Here is a 21,664-nt window from a genome sequence, read left to right on the forward strand (position 1 = left end):
AAAAATGTCGTGGATTGAAAGTGAATCCTAAAAAATAAGTTGGTTGATGGAGGATCTACAGATGCCTTGAATGTGAATGTCAAGTACATGGATATGTTGCAGAAATGTGTTCACATTAAGAGATTCCCCATTCCAAGTGTTATACTTTATTCATCATATAACATAAAATTAGTGGACGGATTGTATAGAAATGTCCGAGCCGATTTCGACACCCAGCCCGCCCTTTACTCTGTTTACGTACAATGGAAAGTTACATTTGTCAAATCTCTACAACCGTGTGTCCCAAACTTTTTCATTAATGGAACACTTCGCACATTCTGATTAATTAGCGGAACACTTTGCTTATTTTTCAGAGAGATTAATTCACGTTTTGGTCCAGTAGTAAATTATTCCACTAGTTGGAACACTTATTCAGGTATCGCGGAACACTTATTCAGATATCGCGGAACACTTATTCAGGTATCGCGGAACACTAGGGTCTCACCGGAACACAGTCTGGGAAACACTGCTCTGCACTATCAAATTACTTACCCGACATCCAGATTGAGCAGCACGTCTTTTAAATACGAAGTTGTACTTCTCTTTTTTGTTTCAATCCCAGTCTGTCCCGCCCAAACGTTTGGCTTAGACTGTCGCCTTATCTGCCACTGTAAGGACCAAGAAGACTGCAACAAGATCCAAGGAGACTGCCCGAGCTATCAATGTGATGGAGAGTGGGACGGGCCAGGATGTCAGAGAAGTAAAGATCTTGTTTCTGATCGTTCAATTATTTTCTTTCGTGTTCAAAACAAAATTTAGTTTTACTTGATGCAACACATTGAGGTTGAAACTAAAGAAAGGCTAATGTTAAACAGTCGAGTGTTCCAAAGTTAACTAGACAATATGGAAATAGATCAGTGTTAACCAGTCGAGTGTTCCAAAGTTAACTAGTCAATATGGAAATAGATCAGTGTTAACCAGTCGAGTGTTCCAAAGTTAACTAGACAATATGAAAATAGTTCAATGTTAAACAGTCGAGTGTTCCAAAGTTAACTAGACAATATGAAAATAGTTCAATGTTAAACAGTCGAGTGTTCCAAAGTTAACTAGACAATATGGAAATAGATCAGTGTTAACCAGTCGAGTGTTCCAAAGTTAACTAGTCAATATGGAAATAGATCAGTGTTAACCAGTCGAGTGTTCCAAAGTTAACTAGACAATATGAAAATAGTTCAATGTTAAACAGTCGAGTGTTCCAAAGTTAACTAGACAATATGGAAATAGATCAGTGTTTAACAGTCGAGTGTTCCAAAGTTAACTAGACAATATGGAAATAGATCAGTGTTAACCAGTCGAGTGTTCCAAAGTTAACTAGACAATATGGAAATAGATCAGTGTTAACCAGTCGAGTGTTCCAAAGTTAACTAGACAATATGAAAATAGTTCAATGTTAAACAGTCGAGTGTTCCAAAGTTAACTAGACAATATGGAAATAGTTCAGTGTTAAACAGTCGAGTGTTCCAAAGTTAACTAGACAATATGGAAATAGTTCAGTGTTAAACAGTCGAGTGTTCCAAAGTTAACTAGACAATATGGAAATAGTTCAATGTTAAACAGTCGAGTGTTCCAAAGTTAACTAGACAATATGGAAATAGTTCAATGTTAACCAGTCGAGTGTTCCAAAGTTAACTAGACAATATAAAATAGTTCAGTGTTAAACAGTCGAGTGTTCCAAAGTTAACTAGACAATATGGAAATAGTTCAGTGTTAAACAGTCGAGTGTTCCAAAGTTAACTAGACAATATGGAAATAGTTCAATGTTAAACAGTCGAGTGTTCCAAAGTTAACTAGACAATATGGAAATAGTTCAATGTTAACCAGTCGAGTGTTCCAAAGTTAACTAGACAATATGGAAATAGTTCAATGTTGAACAGTCGAGTGTTCCAAAGTTAATTAGACAATATGGAAATAGTTCAATGTTAAAGAGTCGAGTGTTCCAAAGTTAACTAGACAATATGGAAATAGTTCAATGTTGAACAGTCGAGTGTTCCAAAGTTAACTAGACAATATGGAAATAGCTCAATGTTAAACAGTCGAGTGTTCCAAAGTTAACTGGGAAATTTGGAAATAGTTCCGGTCCAGGCTCCAGTTATCAAGAGGAAGGAACTGGGAAAAAAGAGAGGGGTACTTGATGAATAAAAAAACAAAAACAACCCTTAGGAGAAAGTTGCCCAGCAGATGGAAGGCAATCTGCAGTATCAACTGTTAATATAATAACTCCACTTTCTTAGTTATAGTCAATCGTATTCTCTTCCTCTGTTCTTATCACTTGTTAATTATTGTTTAATAAAGATGTCCTTGACGTTTTCCGCCAAAATCCAAGAGTTTCTGACAATCGTCCCCTAGAGTATTGCATATTTAGTAATCTCACAGTGATGGACATACAAACCTCACCCCCCTCCCAGTGTCTTGTAGCCACTTGACTCCAACGTTAATGCCACATTGTATTCTACAATCTACACCAATAGTAATGAAACATATGTTGACCAGTTCATAGCCACATTGTATTCACAATCTACACCAATAGTAATGAAACATATGTTGACCAGTTCATAGCCACATTGTATTCTACAATCTACACCAATAGTAATGAAACATATGTTGACCAGTTCATAGCCACATTGTATTCTACACTCTACACCAATAGTAATGAAACATATGTTGACCAGTTCATAGCCACATTTTATTCTACAATCTACAACAATAGTAATGAAACATATGTTGACCAGTTCAAAGCCACATTTTATTCTACAATCTACACCAATAGTAATGAAACATATGTTGACCAGTTCATAACCACATTGAATTCTACAATCTACACCAATAGTAATGAAACATATGTTGACCAGTTCATAGCCACATTGTATTCTACAATCTACACCAATAGTAATGAAACATATGTTGACCAGTTCATAGCCACATTGTATTCTACAATCTACACCAATATTAATGAAACATATGTTGACCAGTTCATAGCCACATTGTATTCTACAATCTACACCAATAGTAATGAAACATATGTTGACCAGTTCATAGCCACATTGAATTCTACAATCTACACCAATAGTAATGAAACATATGTTGACCAGTTCATAGCCACATTGTATTCTACAATCTACACCAATAGTAATGAAACATATGTTGACCAGTTCATAGCCACATTGTATTCTACAATCTACACCAATAGTAATGAAACATATGTTGACCAGTTCATAGCCACATTGTATTCTACAATCTACACCAATAGTAATGAAACATATGTTGACCAGTTCATAGCCACATTGAATTCTACAATCTACACCAATAGTAATGAAACATATGTTGACCAGTTCATAGCCACATTGTATTCTACAATCTACACCAATAGTAATGAAACATATGTTGACCAGTTCAAAGCCACATTTTATTCTACAATCTACACCAATAGTAATGAAACATATGTTGACCAGTTCATAACCACATTGAATTCTACAATCTACACCAATAGTAATGAAACATATGTTGACCAGTTCATAGCCACATTGTATTCTACAATCTACACCAATAGTAATGAAACATAGCTTCTTCCATAGAATCAAAAGTTTAGACTTCTAAATGATACCTATTTGTGAGGATAAACAAGTGTTTGTTTTCAGGACTGCCACGGCTGAATGAGCCTCCCTCGGTGCTAGTTTCTACGTGTAATCGCATAACATTGTTCTGGCTGCCTTTTGACACTACTGTTGACTTAGGCGAGGGACCTGTTGGTTTGTACAAGTAAGATGACTTCTGTATTTTAGTGGAATAAATAGTTGGCTATGCAATGCTAGCACATTTGATCCTACACTGTCATTTAAAACATGAGACTGTCCATGTTTCGGACAATTTTGTCGTTTATTCTGGAAAATAGCCTCTGTAATATCTGAGCTTTTTAGCTAGCTTTGGTGGACTCCCTGTCTCTGATCATGTTTTAGTCTGTTCACTTTTTGGATCAGTTCGAGTCAACTCACTATCTTTGATTAATTAATCCAATCACTTTTCTTTCACGATTAAGGACAATGTTAACAATTTAACGATCTTTCTTCTGTTAAGATATATGTAACATCTTTCTTTCTTTCTCTGCCTCTAACTTTTCTTTTTTTCTCTGAACTTCTTTTTTCTCTGCCTCTATATTTTGTTTCTGTCTCAGCCTCTATATTTTGTTTCTGTCTCAGCCTCTATATTTTGTTTGTTTCTCTGCCTCTATATTTTGTTTCTGTCTCTGCCTCTATATTTTGTTTCTGTCTCTGCCTCTATATTTTGTTTCTGTCTCTGCCTCTATATTTTGTTTCTGTCTCTGCCTCTATATTTTGTTTCTGTCTCTGCCTCTATATTTTGTTTCTGTCTCTGCCTCTATATTTTGTTTGTTTCTCTGCCTCTATATTTTGTTTCTGTCTCTGCCTCTATATTTTGTTTCTGTCTCTGCCTCTATATTTTGTTTCCGTCTCTGCCTCTATATTTTGTTTCTGTCTCTGCCTCTATATTTTGTTTGTTTCTCTGCCTCTATATTTTGTTTCTGTCTCTGCCTCTATATTTTGTTTCTGTCTCTGCCTCTATATTTTGTTTCTGTCTCTGCCTCTATATTTTGTTTCTGTCTCTTCCTCTATATTTTGTTTCTGTCTGTGCCTCTATATTTTGTTTGTTTCTCTGCCCCTATATTTTGTTTGTTTCTCTGCCTCTATATTTTGTTTGTTTCTCTGCCTATATATTTTGTTTGTTTCTCTGCCTCTATATTTTGTTTGTTTCTATGCCTCTATATTTTGTTTGTTTCTCTGCCTCTATATTTTGTTTCTGTCTCTGCCTCTATATTTTGTTTGTTTCTCTGCCTCTATATTTTGTTTGTTTCTCTGCCTCTATATTTTGTTTCTGTCTCTGCCTCTATATTTTGTTTCTGTCTCTACCTCTATATTTTGTTTGTTTCTCTGCCTCTATATTTTGTTTCTGTCTCTGCCTCTATATTTTGTTTGTTTCTCTGCCTCTATATTTTGTTTCTGTCTCTGCCTCTATATTTTGTTTCTGTCTCTGCCTCTATATTTTGTTTCTGTCTCTGCCTCTATATTTTGTTTGTTTCTCTGCCTCTATATTTTGTTTGTTTCTCTGCCTCTATATTTTGTTTGTTTCTCTGCCTCTATATTTTGTTTCTGTCTCTGCATCTATATTTTGTTTCTGTCTCTGCCTCTATATTTTGTTTGTTTCTCTGCCTCTATATTTTGTTTCTGTCTCTGCCTCTATATTTTGTTTCTGTCTCTGCCTCTATATTTTGTTTGTTTCTCTGCCTCTATATTTTGTTTGTTTCTCTGCCTCTATATTTTGTTTGTTTCTCTGACTCTATATTTTGTTTGTTTCTCTGCCTCTATATTTTGTTTCTGTCTCTGCCTCTATATTTTGTTTGTTTCTCTGCCTCTATATTTTGTTTGTTTCTTTGCCTCTATATTTTGTTTCTGTCTCTGCCTCTATATTTTGGTGGTTTCTCTGCCTCTATATTTTGGTGGTTTCTCTGCCTCTATATTTTGTTTCTGTCTCTGCCTCTATATTTTGTTTGTTTCTCTGCCTCTATATTTTGTTTCTGTCTCAGCCTCTATATTTTGTTTGTTTCTCTGCCTCTATATTTTGTTTCTGTCTCTGCCTCTATATTTTGTTTCTGTCTCTGACTCTATATTTTGTTTGTTTCTCTGCCTCTATATTTTGTTTCTGTCTCTGCCTCTATATTTTGTTTCTGTCTCTGACTCTATATTTTGTTTGTTTCTCTGCCTCTATATTTTGTTTCTGTCTCTGCCTCTATATTTTGTTTCTGTCTCTGACTCTATATTTTGTTTGTTTCTCTGCCTCTATATTTTGTTTCTGTCTCTGCCTCTATATTGTGTTTCTGTCTCTGACTCTATATTTTGTTTCTGTCTCTGCCTCTATATTTTGTTTCTGTCTCTGCCTCTATATTTTGTTTCTGTCTCTGCCTCTATATTTTGTTTGTTTCTCTGCCTCTATATTGTGTTTCTGTCTCTGCCTCTATATTTTGTTTCTGTCTCTGCCTCTATATTTTGTTTCTGTCTCTGCCTCTATATTTTGTTTGTTTCTCTGCCTCTATATTTTGTTTCTGTCTCTGCCCCTATATTTTGTTTCTGTCTCTGCCTCTATATTTAGTAAAACAAAAGTGGAGATGTACTAGTCTCAATAGTGAAAACAAGAAAATCTAAAGAGACAACACCAAAGAGTATATTTGGCGTGGTTGTATCCATTAGTTTGGATTAATCATATAACTAAATGTTTTTGTAATAGATCTAGAGTCTAGACCAACAATAATACAGTTGTGCAATTAGAAATATTTTTACCAATTGTTTTTGTTTATCGCAGTTTGATGCTTTTAGCTTTCTCACTATTCTTTAATAGTATCGGTGTGTCTGGATCAGTTTGGGAAAGAAGGCGGAATATGTGTACCCTGATCGCTTTTTAGATGCATTTATAAAAAAACAGCACCCACCAACAAGCTACCAGCGAAGTGCTTATGGAAACAGCACCCACCAACAAGCTACCAGCGAAGTGCTTATGGAAACAGAAGACACCAACAAGCTACCAGAGAAGTGCTTATGAAAACAGAAGACACCAACAAGCTACCAGCGAAGTGCTTATGGAAACAGCACCCATAAACAAACTATTAGAGAAGTGCTTATGGAAACAGCACCCACCAACAAGCTACCAGAGAAGTGCTTATGGAAACAGCACCCACCAACAAGCTACCAGAGAAGTGCTTATGGAAACAGCACCCACCAACAAGCTACCAGAGAAGTCCTTATGGAAACAGAAGACACCAACAAGCTACCAGAGAAGTGCTTATGGAAACAGAAGACACCAACAAGCTACCAGCGAAGTGCTTATGGAAACAGCACCCACCAACAAGCTACCAGAGAAGTGCTTATGAAAACAGCACCCACCAACAAGCTACCAGAGAAGTGCTTATGGAAACAGAAGACACCAACAAGCTACCAGAGAAGTGCTTATGGAAACAGAAGACACCAACAAGCTACCAGAGAAGTGCTTATGAAAACAGAAGACACCAACAAGCTACCAGAGAAGTGCTTATGGAAACAGAAGACACCAACAAGCTACCAGAGAAGTGCTTATGGAAACAGCACCCACCAACAAGCTACCAGCGAAGTGCTTATGGAAACAGCACCCACCAACAAGCTACCAGAGAAGTGCTTATGGAAACAGCACCCTCCAACAAGCTACCAGAGAAGTGCTTATGGAAACAGAAGACACCAACAAGCTACCAGCGAAGTGCTTATGAAAACAGCACCCACCAACAAGCTACCAGCGAAGTGCTTATGGAAACAGCACCCACCAACAAGCTACCAGCGAAGTGCTTATGGAAACAGCACCCACCAACAAGCTACCAGAGAAGTGCTTATGGAAACAGAAGACACCAACAAGCTACCAGAGAAGTGCTTATGAAAACAGAAGACACCAACAAGCTACCAGCGAAGTGCTTATGGAAACAGCACCCACCAACAAACTATTAGAGAAGTGCTTATGGAAAGAGCACCCACCAACAAGCTACCAGAGAAGTGCTTATGGAAACAGCACCCACCAACAAGCTACCAGAGAAGTGCTTATGGAAACAGCACCCACCAACAAGCTACCAGAGAAGTCCTTATGGAAACAACTTCCACCAACAAGCTACCAGAGAAGTGCTTATGGAAACCGACAGTTTTCTAGTTATCTATTGTTACTTTCAAACTTCAAAGCGGTGACATATTTCTATCTGTTAATTATTATATAGGAAATAGTTCAACTTATACCACCATATCTGTTCAGTAAAACGTCTTACCCTATGATCCTATCACTCGAGAAATAATAAGGTGTCATTTGAATGTTACCGTCATCGCTTATTCGATGCATTTATATAAAAAAAAAGTTGAACGACTTGAATTCGAACTGAATTCAAACTCGAGGTTTGAAGCCTTCTCAAGCTAACAGACCATCCACTGTGCGAGCTAACTGCTTATATAAAGGGGACTAATTCAACTTATACCACCACATATGTCAAGTACAATTTATTTCCCTTGTTTGATACCAAAGAAAATAATGAATTGTCAATAGTATTAACAAATTGGTTACTTTTTAAAACTAATTATGGTTTTGTCAGGTAAAAGAAATAATTGTGCAAAATTTCAGCCTGATCCAAGATTGGGCATGGGAGAAATAACGTGTTATAACTTGAAACCAGACAGAAAGCGTGAGTTGATAGAAGCTTGGTAAGATATCCTGCCCTTGTACTTGACGACTAGTTGAGGTAACCATGACCCGTTCAATAAGTGCATCAATCTATCTGCCCCCAGAGTCATGATGAAAGAAAACAAACAGACAGACTTTTGGCTCAACCCTGTCAACGTGACAGATTTACAACCTTTGAAAGAAATACAGACAGACAGCACATCCAAAATGGCGCACGTTGCTAGTATCACTTCCGGTCTTCTACCAGATGTTGAGTACACGTTCAGAGTGGACCTCGTGGGCTCGGAGTACGGCAAGTTGTACAGCAAGGCGGTCCCAGGTTTGCCCAGCAAAGCTACCTTACACGCGTGCAAAGGTAAGATGTGTGTATTTTCTGCTTGTGAAAGTTTGCTCAATGGGATATAATTGCTCAAACTAAAGTACTGCTGAGAGGAGCGCACTGGCTAGATGGGCATTCGGGCAAATACCCGGTGGGCCGGTATCCAATGGGGCCGGTAGGGCCACCGAAAGTGCCGCATGAGTGTCAGTAAAGTGTTGAAAGACTTTATAATATTCTCTTTAAAAGTGACACTTTGAGCGTCGTGATAAAAAGAAACATCTTATACAATATATATATAAGGAGAGAGAGATCTTCTATGTGTCATTAAGAGGGCTCTGAATGACTGACCAACTTACTATTCATCATTCGTCTTCTCGCCCTTGGAGCCGTGACTGTTTCTAGAGTTGTTTGTCGTATTTGAAGTTGTCGATACGTAGGGCCGAAATGGAAGGTGCCTGTGTGAGGTGTGTTGTTTGTATAATTACAATGCAATAGTTAAATACCCATGACTCATTGATTGGCAAGCAAAACATGGATTATGACCAAAAAAAAAACAAACAAAAACAACAGAAAATCTGCTAAATACTTGGGAAAGAAAAATCCTCAGAAAAATGTATGGTACCATACATGGGGAAACCGGATGGAGGATTCGCACCAACCAAGAAATATACCAACTATATGAAGACCCCTCCATTATGACGGAAATAAAAAGAATGCCAGAGAACAGAGGAGCAAAGATTTTTCACCGGTCAAACCCGAAAGGCAGGCGCCTTAAAGTCAGACCACGAGTACTGTGGCTATATGACGTAGAGGCAGATCTACAGCAGCTAAAAGTCAAGGCTTGGAGACATAGAGCACAGGTTTGATCAGAATGAGAGATTTGCTTAAGCCCTCTATGGTTTGTAGCGCATGGATTAACTGATTTGGGCCTACTCCCAGGCACGTTCCCTGTGTTAGATAGGTCTCTACATTTTAAAGAAAGTGTGTGTCTTTACTTTCTGTAGCACACGTTTTAATCGTCTTGTTTCTCCTCCATTTCTGCTGTCAGGTGCATGTCCAGCTTTTACTTTTGGTGACACCTGCCAGTATCAGTGTCATTGTGAGAGAAGTGAAGACTGCAATAAAAAAACAGGCGTTTGCTGGAGTGAAACTTGCCACCCTGATTGGTTCGGACCTTCCTGCCAACGTAGTAAGTGACATTGCATAGAAGGACAAATTGATATCATGATGTTCAGTAAGTTGTTGAGCCCATATCCTATAGCTACGTGAGGACGTAATTCTCTTCTCGTTTGAAGTGATGTCTGTAATTGATAAGAGTGGTGGCTTGAGTCCAGGTCAAATGATTGGCTGTGAATGTATGGATTAAGAATTTAGATATCTCATTTGAGTCCGTCCGAAAAATGGAAAGCTTTCTCTCGAAAACCACGACTTCTTCGCCGACCTCTCTGTCTGAAGAGCATCATCTGGAAGCTTATTCACAAACTGCTTATGGGACTCTGCCCCCACGACTGTATAATCAGCTCACTTATCCAGTGAATTCTGTATAATATATACACACAAGTAAATTTATTGTATTTGGTAGTTTGCCCGCTAAAAGTAATGTAAAAAAAAAGAAAGGAAAAAAAGGCCTCGAGTAAAAATTTATGAGCCTCATTTAGATTCCAACGTCGATACTGTACAGTTATGCTAGCCTACTTCCTACTTTAGAGACCTTTCAAACCATTTCGCAATGGATGAGACCAGGAAACAAAGCTTGGCACATGTCTACCTGATACTAATAAGAAAGAAATAGATTGTTGGACATAAAGTTAGCTATTAGTCATTTTTCTTTACCTAGTTCAAACTTCCACAACCTTTGTCAACATCCAGGCGCCGTCCCTCAATAGGCCGTTGCATAAATGGCGTGTCTCGCATGGTTAACCTGGTACAGGAAGTGGCCGGGGTCAGAGAGTCCGGAAGTGAACGTCAAATTAAACACGAGTTGAACCCAGAGCCTGACCAGAGACATTCAGTCCTTGGGCTGACCAGAGACATTCAGTCCTTGGGCTGACCAGAGACATTCAGTCCTTGGGCTGACCAGAGACATTCAGTCCTTGGGCTGACCAGAGACATTCAGTCCTTGGGCTGGCCAGAGACATTCAGTCCTTGGGCTGACCAGAGACATTCAGTCCTTGGGCTGACCAGAGACATTCAGTCCTTGGGCTGACCAGAGACATTCAGTCCTTGGCCTGACCAGAGACATTTAGTCCTTGGGCTGACCAGAGACATTCAGTCCTTGGGCTGACCAGAGACATTCAGTCCTTGGGCTGGCCAGAGACATTCAGTCCTTGGGCTGACCAGAGACATTCAGTCCTTGGGCTGGCCAGAGACATTCAGTTGGGGAAAGTAAAGGCGGTTAGTCCTTGGGCTGACCAGAGACATTCAGTTGGGGAAAGTAAAGGCGGTTAGTCCTTGGGCTGACCAGAGACATTCAGTTGGGGAAAGTAAAGGCGGTTAGTCCTTGGGCTGACCAGAGACATTAAGTTGGGGAAAGTAAAGGCGGTTAGTCCTTGGGCTGACCAGAGACATTCAGTTGGGGAAAGTAAAGGCGGTTAGTCCTTGGGCTGACCAGAGACATTCAGTTGGGGAAAGTAAAGGCGGTTAGTCCTTGGGCTGACCAGAGACATTCAGTTGGGGAAAGTAAAGGCGGTTAGTCCTTGGCCTGACCAGAGACATTCAGTTGGGGAAAGTAAAGGCGGTTAGTCCTTGGGCTGACCAGAGACATTAAGTTGGGGAAAGTAAAGGCGGTTAGTCCTTGGGCTGACCAGAGACATTCAGTTGGGGAAAGTAAAGGCGGTTAGTCCTTGGGCTGACCAGAGACATTAAGTTGGGGAAAGTAAAGGCGGTTAGTCCTTGGGCTGACCAGAGACATTCAGTTGGGGAAAGTAAAGGCGGTTAGTCCTTGGGCTGACCAGAGACATTAAGTTGGGGAAAGTAAAGGCGGTTAGTCCTTGGGCTGACCAGAGACATTCAGTTGGGGAAAGTAAAGGCGGTTAGTCCTTGGCCTGACCAGAGACATTAAGTTGGGGAAAGTAAAGGCGGTTAGTCCTTGGGCTGACCAGAGACATTCAGTTGGGGAAAGTAAAGGCGGTTAGTCCTTGGCCTGACCAGAGACATTCAGTTGGGGAAAGTAAAGGCGGTTAGTCCTTGGGCTGACCAGAGACATTCAGTTGGGGAAAGTAAAGGCGGTTAGTCCTTGGGCTGACCAGAGACATTCAGTTGGGGAAAGTAAAGGCGGTTAGTCCTTGGGCTGACCAGAGACATTAAGTTGGGGAAAGTAAAGGCGGTTAGTCCTTGGGCTGGCCAGAGACATTAAGTTGGGGAAAGTAAAGGCGGTTAGTCCTTGGGCTGACCAGAGACATTCAGTTGGGGAAAGTAAAGGCGGTTAGTCCTTGGGCTGACCAGAGACATTAAGTTGGGGAAAGTAAAGGCGGTTAGTCCTTGGGCTGGCCAGAGACATTAAGTTGGGGAAAGTAAAGGCGGTTAGTCCTTGGGCTGGCCAGATGACATTCTGATCGTTAACCGTTGACCAAAGAAACAGATGACCTTAACTTTACTTTTACATGTGTCCTGATGATCAAAATAATTATTCCCAACTATTGACCGTCCACTGTTACAAAAATTTCTTTTACTCTAGGGCTACCCAAGTTGAGGCAACCGCCGAGATTAATCAAATCAGTTTGCATGAATCTGACTCTGGAGTGGGACGCATTCAACGAGTCTGTTGACATTGGCCAAGGACCAGTTGGGCAATATATGTAAGAACATAGATTACACCAAACCCTCAATACTAATATTGTATCTGCTAATGAGGTTACAGTTTAGTGTGTTTGTGTGTGTGAATGTGTTAGTGGGTGGGTGAGAGTGTGTATGTATGAGAGGTTTATTACTAATAGCATTAGGATAAAGTGTGTGTGTGTGTGTATTCAAAAATAATTTAAAGTACCAGCTGAATGGTGACCTGTAATCGTCATCTTTAGATTGACGGTCAATCTTTTTTGTCGATAAATATCAGTAACTTTTTTTTAGAACCGGAAAATGTGTGTATCTAATACCGGAAATCATGGCAAGGGGTCTACGAGCCAAAAATAAAAAGTTTGATAATCAGTGTACTAGAGTGTTGATCCAATGATATAGCTACTAGGTCTTGTAGTATTCCTGGGAGTAGACTAGATGAAAGAGACTGTGTTTTGTTTTCCCCAGGGTTTATATATTATCAAGCCAAGAAGACCCAACAGTGGCGTGGTACAACGTGGCCCAAGTGACCCACCTGTCAGGCAAACAGTCGTATGTCACCAGCGTCATTTCCGGCCTGCGTGAAGACTACGAGTTCAACTTCCGGGTGGATGTCGTAGGCACCGAAAACGCTATGCCGCTGGACAAGTGGGCGCCTGGCTTTGTGGCACGCTACCAGAACAAGTGCGAATGTAAGTTGATGTACAAATCTTGGGGGATGTTGTTTTTTTTTACAAAAACTCAAAAACTTTAGTACATCGATTGGGAGAAATAAGGTGGTTGAGGTGGTCATCTTCTAAAACATGAAATGTTATTAACGATGACTTTATATATATTCTTACCTGCTCAAACTCACCAAAACAACATTCAATTAGTTTATTTTTGTTTTAAAATATTTATTTCTCCAACACGGGGCTGGTAGGCAAAGAATTACATTTAGATAAAAGATAAAGACATTTATACAATGTTTTTAGCGGCCCCCGAAAGGGGAAAAGATGCTATTAGTTTTGTGTGGAATGTCTGTCCGTCCGTCTGTCCCGTTTAGATCTCATAAACTAGAAAAGATATTGAAAATCCGATATCATGATTTTTCAGACATTTCAAAGTTCTCATGCAACGGCTATTTTTTTCTTTTCTGAAAGTGAAAAATTTTAATTTTTTAAAATCAACTATGCAAGCTGTTTTTTTTTTCATAAAATTACAACAATTTTACAACTATACACTATTAATAGTAACAAACACAGGAGCCTATTTAGTAAGGGAGATTTACCAAATTTTTTAAAACAGAATTATGCTTCTTCTTCTTCTAGCCAGCTTTATTGCTGCTAAGCTGTGAGCTCTTTTGCAGACTGTGCCAAGGAAAAAAAGTGTGCTGTTTTCTTCAGTTGTTCAGCACTGTCGTACAGGGTGTTGGTTATGTTAGGCTGTAGTGGACGTAGGGTCTGCCTAAGGTGGATTATGCAAAGATTTAGACCTTTTTGTAAAAAAAAAAAACAATAATTCTACAATTGTATTGCTAAGATAAGTAAGTTCTGTCATACTAACTACTAGATTTTAAAAAAAAATGGTTAAAATTTTTCAAAGAGAAAAAATCTATTTAATATGCATATAAGTGGAACATAATTTAAAACAACAATTAATAAGTGGTTTTTCATATTACCACGTGAACAGCAATGCGGTTATACTGGTCCAAAAGACATCTAACTAAGGATTTTTTTAAAAAGTGTCTTTCTTTACGAAATGTTTTGTTTTTTTAATGAGGCTTTGAATATGAGATTAACCCTATACAAAACAATTAGATCAACAAGATAATCATAATATGAAATCAGTTAGGCCAGGTTCACCTTCACTTTCACGTATCCCTAGGTCTGCTGCACTGTTGGGGCACCACACAAGATCTGTCAACCTTCTTTCTCCATTCTTCTCTGTCATTTGCCTTTGATAGAATATCATTATGATATTTTTTCTGAAAATATTGAAACCTGCCTTTTATCTGCCTGGGTGGACCACTTCGGGAGCCGATTTTAAGTTTGTGTTCAGACTGTCTTTGTAACCTTGTTAATGGTTTGCTTATGTTAAACATTTAATCAATGTTTAGAGAGGTTGTTATATCTTTGTTTCTTCATATCAATGTTTAGAGAGGTTGTTTTATATTTGTTTCTTCATATCAATGTTTAGAGAGGTTGTTATATCTTTGTTTCTTCATATCAATGTTTAGAGAGGTTGTTTTATATTTGTTTCTTCATATCAATGTTTAGAGAGGTTGTTTTATCTTTGTTTCTTCATATCAATGTTTAGAGAGGTTGTTTTATCTTTGTTTCTTCATATCAATGTTTAGATAGGTTGTTATATCTTTGTTTCTTCATATCAATGTTTAGAGAGGTTGTTTTATATTTCTTTCTTCATATCAATGTTTAGAGAGGTTGTTTTATCTTTGTTTCTTCATATCAATGTTTAGAGAGGTTGTTTTATATTTGTTTCTTCATATCAATGTTTAGAGAGGTTGTTTTATCTTTGTTTCTTCATATCAATGTTTAGAGAGGTTGTTTTATCTTTGTTTCTTCATATCAATGTTTAGAGAGGTTGTTATATCTTTGTTTCTTCATATCAATGTTTAGAGAGGTTGTTTTATATTTGTTTCTTCATATCAATGTTTAGAGAGGTTGTTTTATATTTGTTTCTTCATATCAATGTTTAGAGAGGTTGTTTTATATTTGTTTCTTCATATCAATGTTTAGAGAGGTTGTTTTATCTTTGTTTCTTCATATCAATGTTTAGAGAGGTTGTTTTATCTTTGTTTCTTCATATCAATGTTTAGAGAGGTTGTTATATCTTTGTTTCTTCATATCAATGTTTAGAGAGGTTGTTTTATATTTGTTTCTTCATATCAATGTTTAGAGAGGTTGTTTTATATTTGTTTCTTCATATCAATGTTTAGAGAGGTTGTTTTATATTTGTTTCTTCATATCAATGTTTAGAGAGGTTGTTTTATATTTGTTTCTTCATATCAATGTTTAGAGAGGTTGTTATATCTTTGTTTCTTCATATCAATGTTTAGAGAGATTGTTTTATATTTGTTTCTTCATATCAATGTTTAGAGAGGTTGTTTTATATTTGTTTCTTCATATCAATGTTTAGAGAGGTTGTTTTATATTTGTTTTTTCATATCAATGTTTAGAGAGGTTGTTTTATGTTTGTTTCTTTATATCAATGTTTAGAGAGGTTGTTTTGTGTTTGTTTCTTTATATCAATGTTTAGAGAGGTTGTTTTATATTTGTTGTTTCATATCAATGTTTAGAGAGGTTGTTTTATATTTGTTTCTTCATATCAATGTTTAGAGAGGTTGTTATATCTTTGTTTCTTCATATCAATGTTTAGAGAGATTGTTTTATATTTGTTTCTTCATATCAATGTTTAGAGAGGTTGTTTTATATTTGTTTCTTCATATCAATGTTTAGAGAGGTTGTTTTATATTTGTTTCTTCATATCAATGTTTAGAGAGGTTGTTTTATATTTGTTTCTTCATATCAATGTTTAGAGAGGTTGTTTTATGTTTGTTTCTTTATATTAATGTCTAGAGAGGTTGTTTTATATTTGTTTCTTCATATCAATGTTTAGAGAGGTTGTTTTATGTTTGTTTCTTCATAATTCTTAAAGAAAACGCCTTTCGTTACAATAGTCTGCCCATTGAAGACATTTGGCGCCAAGTGTGACAAGACCTGCCATTGTATTGGAGACCAAGAATGTGACAAAGTGACTGGTCAGTGCCCCAGTGGTCGCTGTCACCCTGACTGGTATGGGCTTGATTGTCAAAAAAGTAAGAAACTGTTGAATTTCATGAGAACTTTCCTTTCACTGACATCGTCTGCTGTTTCAATCTTTGAAATCAGTTTGACACACGTTTGTATCTGTTGTCAAAATTTGTGTACACTCATAGTGAGAGGTAGCTGATATATGTTCTGATTTGTGTACACTCATAATGAGAAGGTAGCTGATATATGTTCTGATTTGTGTACACTCATATTGAGAGGTAGCTGATATATGTTCTGATTTGTGTACACTCATATTGAGAGGTAGCTGATATATGTTCTGATTTGTGTACACTCATATTGAGAGGTAGCTGATATATGTTCTGATTTGTGTACACTCATATTGAGAGGTAGCTGATATATGTTCTGATTTGTGTACACTCATATTGAGAGGTAGCTGATATATGTTCTGATTTGTGTACACTCGTATTGAGAGGTAGCTGATATATGTTCTGATTTGTGTACACTCGTATTGAGAGGTAGCTGATATATGTTCTGATTTGTGTACACTCATATTGAGAGGTAGCCTATAAATGTTCTGATTTGTGTACACTCATATTGAGAGGTAGCTGATATATAAATCTCTGAACTGTTCTGTTACTGTCTCTGCTTTTTCCTCGCTCTTTTAACTCGTTAGTTTGTGTGTTTGTGCGTGCGTGCGCACTTTGTTTTTCTAAATTCCCAAAACTGTTCATCTCTCAGACACCTGAAACCACGAGGTGAAAGTTTTTGTTAGAACACATCTTCTGTTGAATCGTCTCTCAATAAAACAACATCAACACACATTTTGGGCAAAGTCGTTTTCTGCACACATTTTGGGCAAAGTCGTTTTCTGCACACATTTTATTCGCTATCTATTGGGTGGCTTTTATTTGTATGTTGATGACCACTCTACTGTCCCCCAGGACTACCAATGTTGATAGATCCTCCTCGGCTACAGTCTTCAGCCTGTATGAACATCACAATCTCTTGGAATACTTTCAATGAATTGTCAGACGTGGGTCAAGGTCCAATAGATATGTACAGGTACAAAAATAACTTTATCATCTGTATGTTTACACCTGTTACCCGAAGAATGCAATATGGCCTTCAATGAATAAACTTAAGGATTTAACTGGCAACATTAACAATCTCGGAGAATATTTGTATCTAATATTCAGACTATGAAACCAGGTAGAGATATAAAAATCCCAAAACTACTTCGCCTGTGAGCCGAGTTCAAACATACAACGAGCACAACATAAAAACCTTAAAAAAAAAGGGGGCCTATACGAGGTGTCATTGTTTCTATAAGTTTGGATGAGTCATGTCAATAAATAAGTCATAGATCTAGACACTACACCAACAACAATGAATATGTGTGATTATTAGCTATCTCAATACTCTATGAACCTATCATTTATCTGGACCGGTTGGGAAAATGTTGGGGGGGGGGGGGAGAAAGAAAGGGACATCCGGGCGAATTTTACCGTAATCGCTTTTTAAAAGCATTTATAAAAAAAGGGGGAACGACTTAAATTCGAAGTCATGACTCAAGCCGATTTACTAACCTCCCTGTTAGTGCCGCGCTTATGAAAATAGAAGATTGTATTGTTATCTTTTGTTTATTCAAAACTTACTTAAAAGCGGCGACGTACACAAAGACTAATTCAGAATATAGCACGACTTCAGCAAAGTACAATTTCTTTCCCTTGTTCCAGATACCAAACAAATAATTTATTACTAATAATTAATTAAATAATTAGTTGTTTTTTTTAATCGACACTTGTGTTGTCAGGTAAAAGAAATAATTGTGCAAAATTTCAGCTTGATCCGAGATTGTGTGTGGGAGAAATAACGTCTATTAAATGTTTGCAAAATTGACTACGTGAGATGATATAAGCTTTGTAAAATGAGTCCCTATCAGTAGTGAAACTTACTTGAGGTCTAAAATTGTACCGTGGTTCTGAAATGTTTGAACTAATGCTAGTTTCTCTCCCCTGACTCTCAGATTTCTTCATTTCCTTCCCTTTGTAATGATCTCTAGAATCATTTCTTTTTGTTCACATTTACTAGTAACACATTAGTCTTGCCAAATCATTTGTTTTAATTACATCTCCTTCGTTCGTCTATCTTCTCTCTCAACTCTATTCCTCTTTCTTTGTCTGTCTCTCTTCTCTCTCAACTCTATTCCTCTTTCTTTGTCTGTCTCTCTTCACTCTTAACTCTATGCCTCTTTCTTTGTCTGTCTCTCTTCACTCTTAACTCTATGCCTCTTTCTTTGTCTGTCTCTCTTCACTCTTAACTCTATGCCTCTTTCTTTGTCTGTCTCTCTTCACTCTTAACTTTATTCTTCTTTCTTTGTCTGTCTCTCTTCACTCTTAACTCTATGCCTCTTTCTTTGTTTTTTGTTTTTTTGCATTAAACTCTCCTCTTACGGAAAAAAATACTCTCTCTTTCTCTCTCCGCCTGTCTCTTTGTCTGTTTCTTTATAGACCACCTCATCTTCTTTTTCTATTTTTCTATTTCTTAGTAACCTAATCAAGACTTTTTTTCATTGTCCATGATTTGCAAGCTGATGAACCTATCCCACTATTTGACAAAACCTATCCCACTATTTGACAAAACCTATCCCACTATTTGACAAAACCTATCCCACTATTTGACAAAACCTATCCCACTATTTAATCTCTAGCATATACTTCAAGCCCGCATTGTCCGATGCGACAGTGTCCTGGACTAACGTACTGAATGTGAGTAGCTCGAACTCACAAAAATATATAGCCAGCATTGTGGACGGTATGATGCCCAATGTTGAATACCTGTTCAGAGTAGACGTTATTGGAATAGATCAGAGGACAGAGAACTTCAAAAGTACAACTGGGCTGAGCACATGTCCCATACTTAACAGTTGTAAAAGTAAGTCTATCTTTTAGTGTCTGTAGTACCGGTAAGTGTACATTACAAAAATTAAAAAAAATGATCCTGTAAATCGCAATTCACATACAGTCTATTGAAAGCGAGCAGGACAACAGAAAAACTTGTATTTAGAAAATCTTTAAAACACTTCAAAGATCTTGTACAAGCCAGTCATCAGTACACTATCTGAGGACGGCTAGGATTTGCATTCAGGTGTTATAGATCTAGTGCTTGCATGTTTGGATTGGCTAAAAAGATTCTAATGTAACAATGATGAAGTCTATCGCAGATGAGGAGATAAAAGTTGTGAATGATGAAAGTTAACATTGGAGTTCAAGTCGGAGACAGGACGAAATGAAGTGAGGTGGAATAGATCGTTTGAAATCTTATTTTAATTGTGCTAAAATATATATCTGTGGCGTGTTTTTGTCGAGGCCCTATGTTCCACGAGGAGCTCAAAGGAGTGATGATGAAAATATATATATCTACATCTGTATATATCTTCTGTACTATAAAGTAGAAATTAAGGCGTATGTATGTATGGGTGTATGTCCCGCATAGAAATCAAAACCGTTTGAAGAATATTGATAAAACTTGGCATAAATGTTCCTTGGGTACTAACTGAAACCGTTACGTTTGTATAGTAGCCCTAAAACAAACTTAAGACCCTCAAAAAAAAAGTTTCCAACTCTATGAAAGTATTTCATGAATCTAGGCCAAGTCTACCATGTTTAGATCGATAGGATCTAGATCTAATTTTTAAAACTATACTTTGCACAGTTAGTTTTTTACTTTGACACATGACAGTACAGAATATAGTCTTTACTGATTTCATTATTTAATAAAATTAAGCTTCAAATTTGTGTTTCAAAAGCATTTTTACATAAATTCGTCTCTTATATCTGCGAATTTAGAAGTACTGACGTACTTTAGAATCCAAATAGACATTTTCAAGCTTGCACACAACCATCCGATGCCTAGGTTTATTCTCTAACTCTTGATCTAATTCTACTTTATACTTTAACACATTAACATATAAAATATAGTCCATTCATTTCATATTTAAATCAAATTAACCTTCAAATTTCTGTTTCTAAAGCATTTTTACATACATTCGTTCGCCATAGCTGCAACTCTATTCTTGATATCGTGCGCTTCTAAATATAGATACATCTAAACACAAGCCAGTATTTTCATTAAAAATTAGATTTAGGTCAATTAGCTATTTTTAGCTCCATTCATTATATATTTATATTTACGAATCCATGCATTCGCTTTACTTATAACATTATTGTTTTCTTTATTTTTTTTCTAATGCACTATATCAGTGACTATATCAGCAATACGCAAGTTAAGACCCGCGGGTAATATCTGGCTAGTTTTAAATAAAATTCAATTGTATTTTGTTTTAAAAGGAGTTTTCAAGTTTTATTAAAGGGTCTTGTATCAAGCAAATTATACGCACAAAAGGATGAGTTGGACAGCTGTCTAGAGCTACAACCCAACCACGAACTACAAGAACATCGGGAAGTATGAAGCATCATTCAATGAAATATGTATCTGACGATTGTTTGCAAAAGTAAATGCAGTTGTTTGTCTGCATTAGCCGTAATCCTTAAAAGAATCGTCTGATACCACGTCTGACACCACATTTGACAAAAAGTCTGACACCACGTCTGACACCACGTCTGACACCACGTCTGACGCCACGTCTGACACTACGTCTGACACCACGTCTGATACCACGTCTGTCACCACGTCTGACGCCACGTCTGACACCACGTCTGACAGCACGTATACAAATTAAATCCCTTGTTCTTCCTCAGGTCGTCCTAGTGGTACAGAAGTGAATTCCGTGGGCAAATATTTTATATTTGTTGTGGCTCAAACTTCATTAGAAGGAAGAGCTCAAGAAATGAGAGCATTTGTTCAAACCTACACACCTTTGAATAAAACAGTTTATGTAAGCATTTGTTCAAACCTATACACCTTTGAATAAAACAGTTTATGTAAGCATTTGTTCAAACCTACACACCTTTGAATAAAACAGTTTATGTAAGCATTTGTTCAAACCTACACACCTTTGAATAAAACAGTTTATGTAAGCATTTGTTCAAACCTACACACCTTTGACTAGAGCCAGTCAGCCAAGAAATGAACTGGTTTAACTGCCTATCTATTAGCATCTCATATTTGCAATGTTTTTTTTTTAATATAGAGCAAGAAATACTTTAGAACTTAACTGAAAGACTCTAGAACAGGGGTTCTCAAACTGTGGGTCACGACCCCTTTAGGGGTCGAATAACCATTTGTCAGGGGTCGCCTAAGACCATCGGAAATTTTTTTTTGTCTATTTATAATCAAAATTAATTTTTTTTTTTTTTTGTCGTTTTAGTATAATTTTACCATAATTTGTATACATTTTTATTTCTGTTAACACAACATTGGGACATTACTGACATTGGTTTTTATAATGTAAACAATGTAACGACGTTAAACTTAAATTTAATAACATTAAAAATAGCTGATGGTGACATATTAGTGGATACAGGTGGCACTTTGAATTTGTGAGTGTAAC

The 21,664-nt window shown here is 37.2% G+C and overlaps 1 protein-coding gene across 4 annotated transcripts in view; it reads left to right on the forward strand.

Annotated features, from left to right (window-relative positions):
• The window catches only part of LOC106079930 (uncharacterized), a 61,097-nt gene that overhangs the window by 16,352 nt on the left and 23,081 nt on the right, over positions 1 to 21,664 (forward strand). For 2 of the 4 annotated variants that reach the window (XM_056030110.1, XM_056030113.1), the window contains exons 9-18: positions 602 to 739; positions 3,675 to 3,795; positions 8,391 to 8,641; positions 9,654 to 9,794; positions 12,282 to 12,402; positions 12,848 to 13,071; positions 16,059 to 16,196; positions 17,094 to 17,214; positions 18,863 to 19,086; positions 20,913 to 21,049. In XM_056030110.1, the coding sequence (XP_055886085.1) occupies positions 602 to 739; positions 3,675 to 3,795; positions 8,391 to 8,641; positions 9,654 to 9,794; positions 12,282 to 12,402; positions 12,848 to 13,071; positions 16,059 to 16,196; positions 17,094 to 17,214; positions 18,863 to 19,086; positions 20,913 to 21,049 (1,616 nt within the window). The remainder of the gene's footprint in view (positions 1 to 601; positions 740 to 3,674; positions 3,796 to 8,390; positions 8,642 to 9,653; positions 9,795 to 12,281; positions 12,403 to 12,847; positions 13,072 to 16,058; positions 16,197 to 17,093; positions 17,215 to 18,862; positions 19,087 to 20,912; positions 21,050 to 21,664) is intronic. The other 2 variants (XM_056030111.1, XM_056030112.1) reach the window with 2 other exon arrangements.

This window comes from Biomphalaria glabrata, chromosome 5 (assembly GCF_947242115.1).
Source record: "Biomphalaria glabrata chromosome 5, xgBioGlab47.1, whole genome shotgun sequence".
In the NCBI taxonomy this organism is placed as follows: domain Eukaryota; kingdom Metazoa; phylum Mollusca; class Gastropoda; family Planorbidae; genus Biomphalaria; species Biomphalaria glabrata.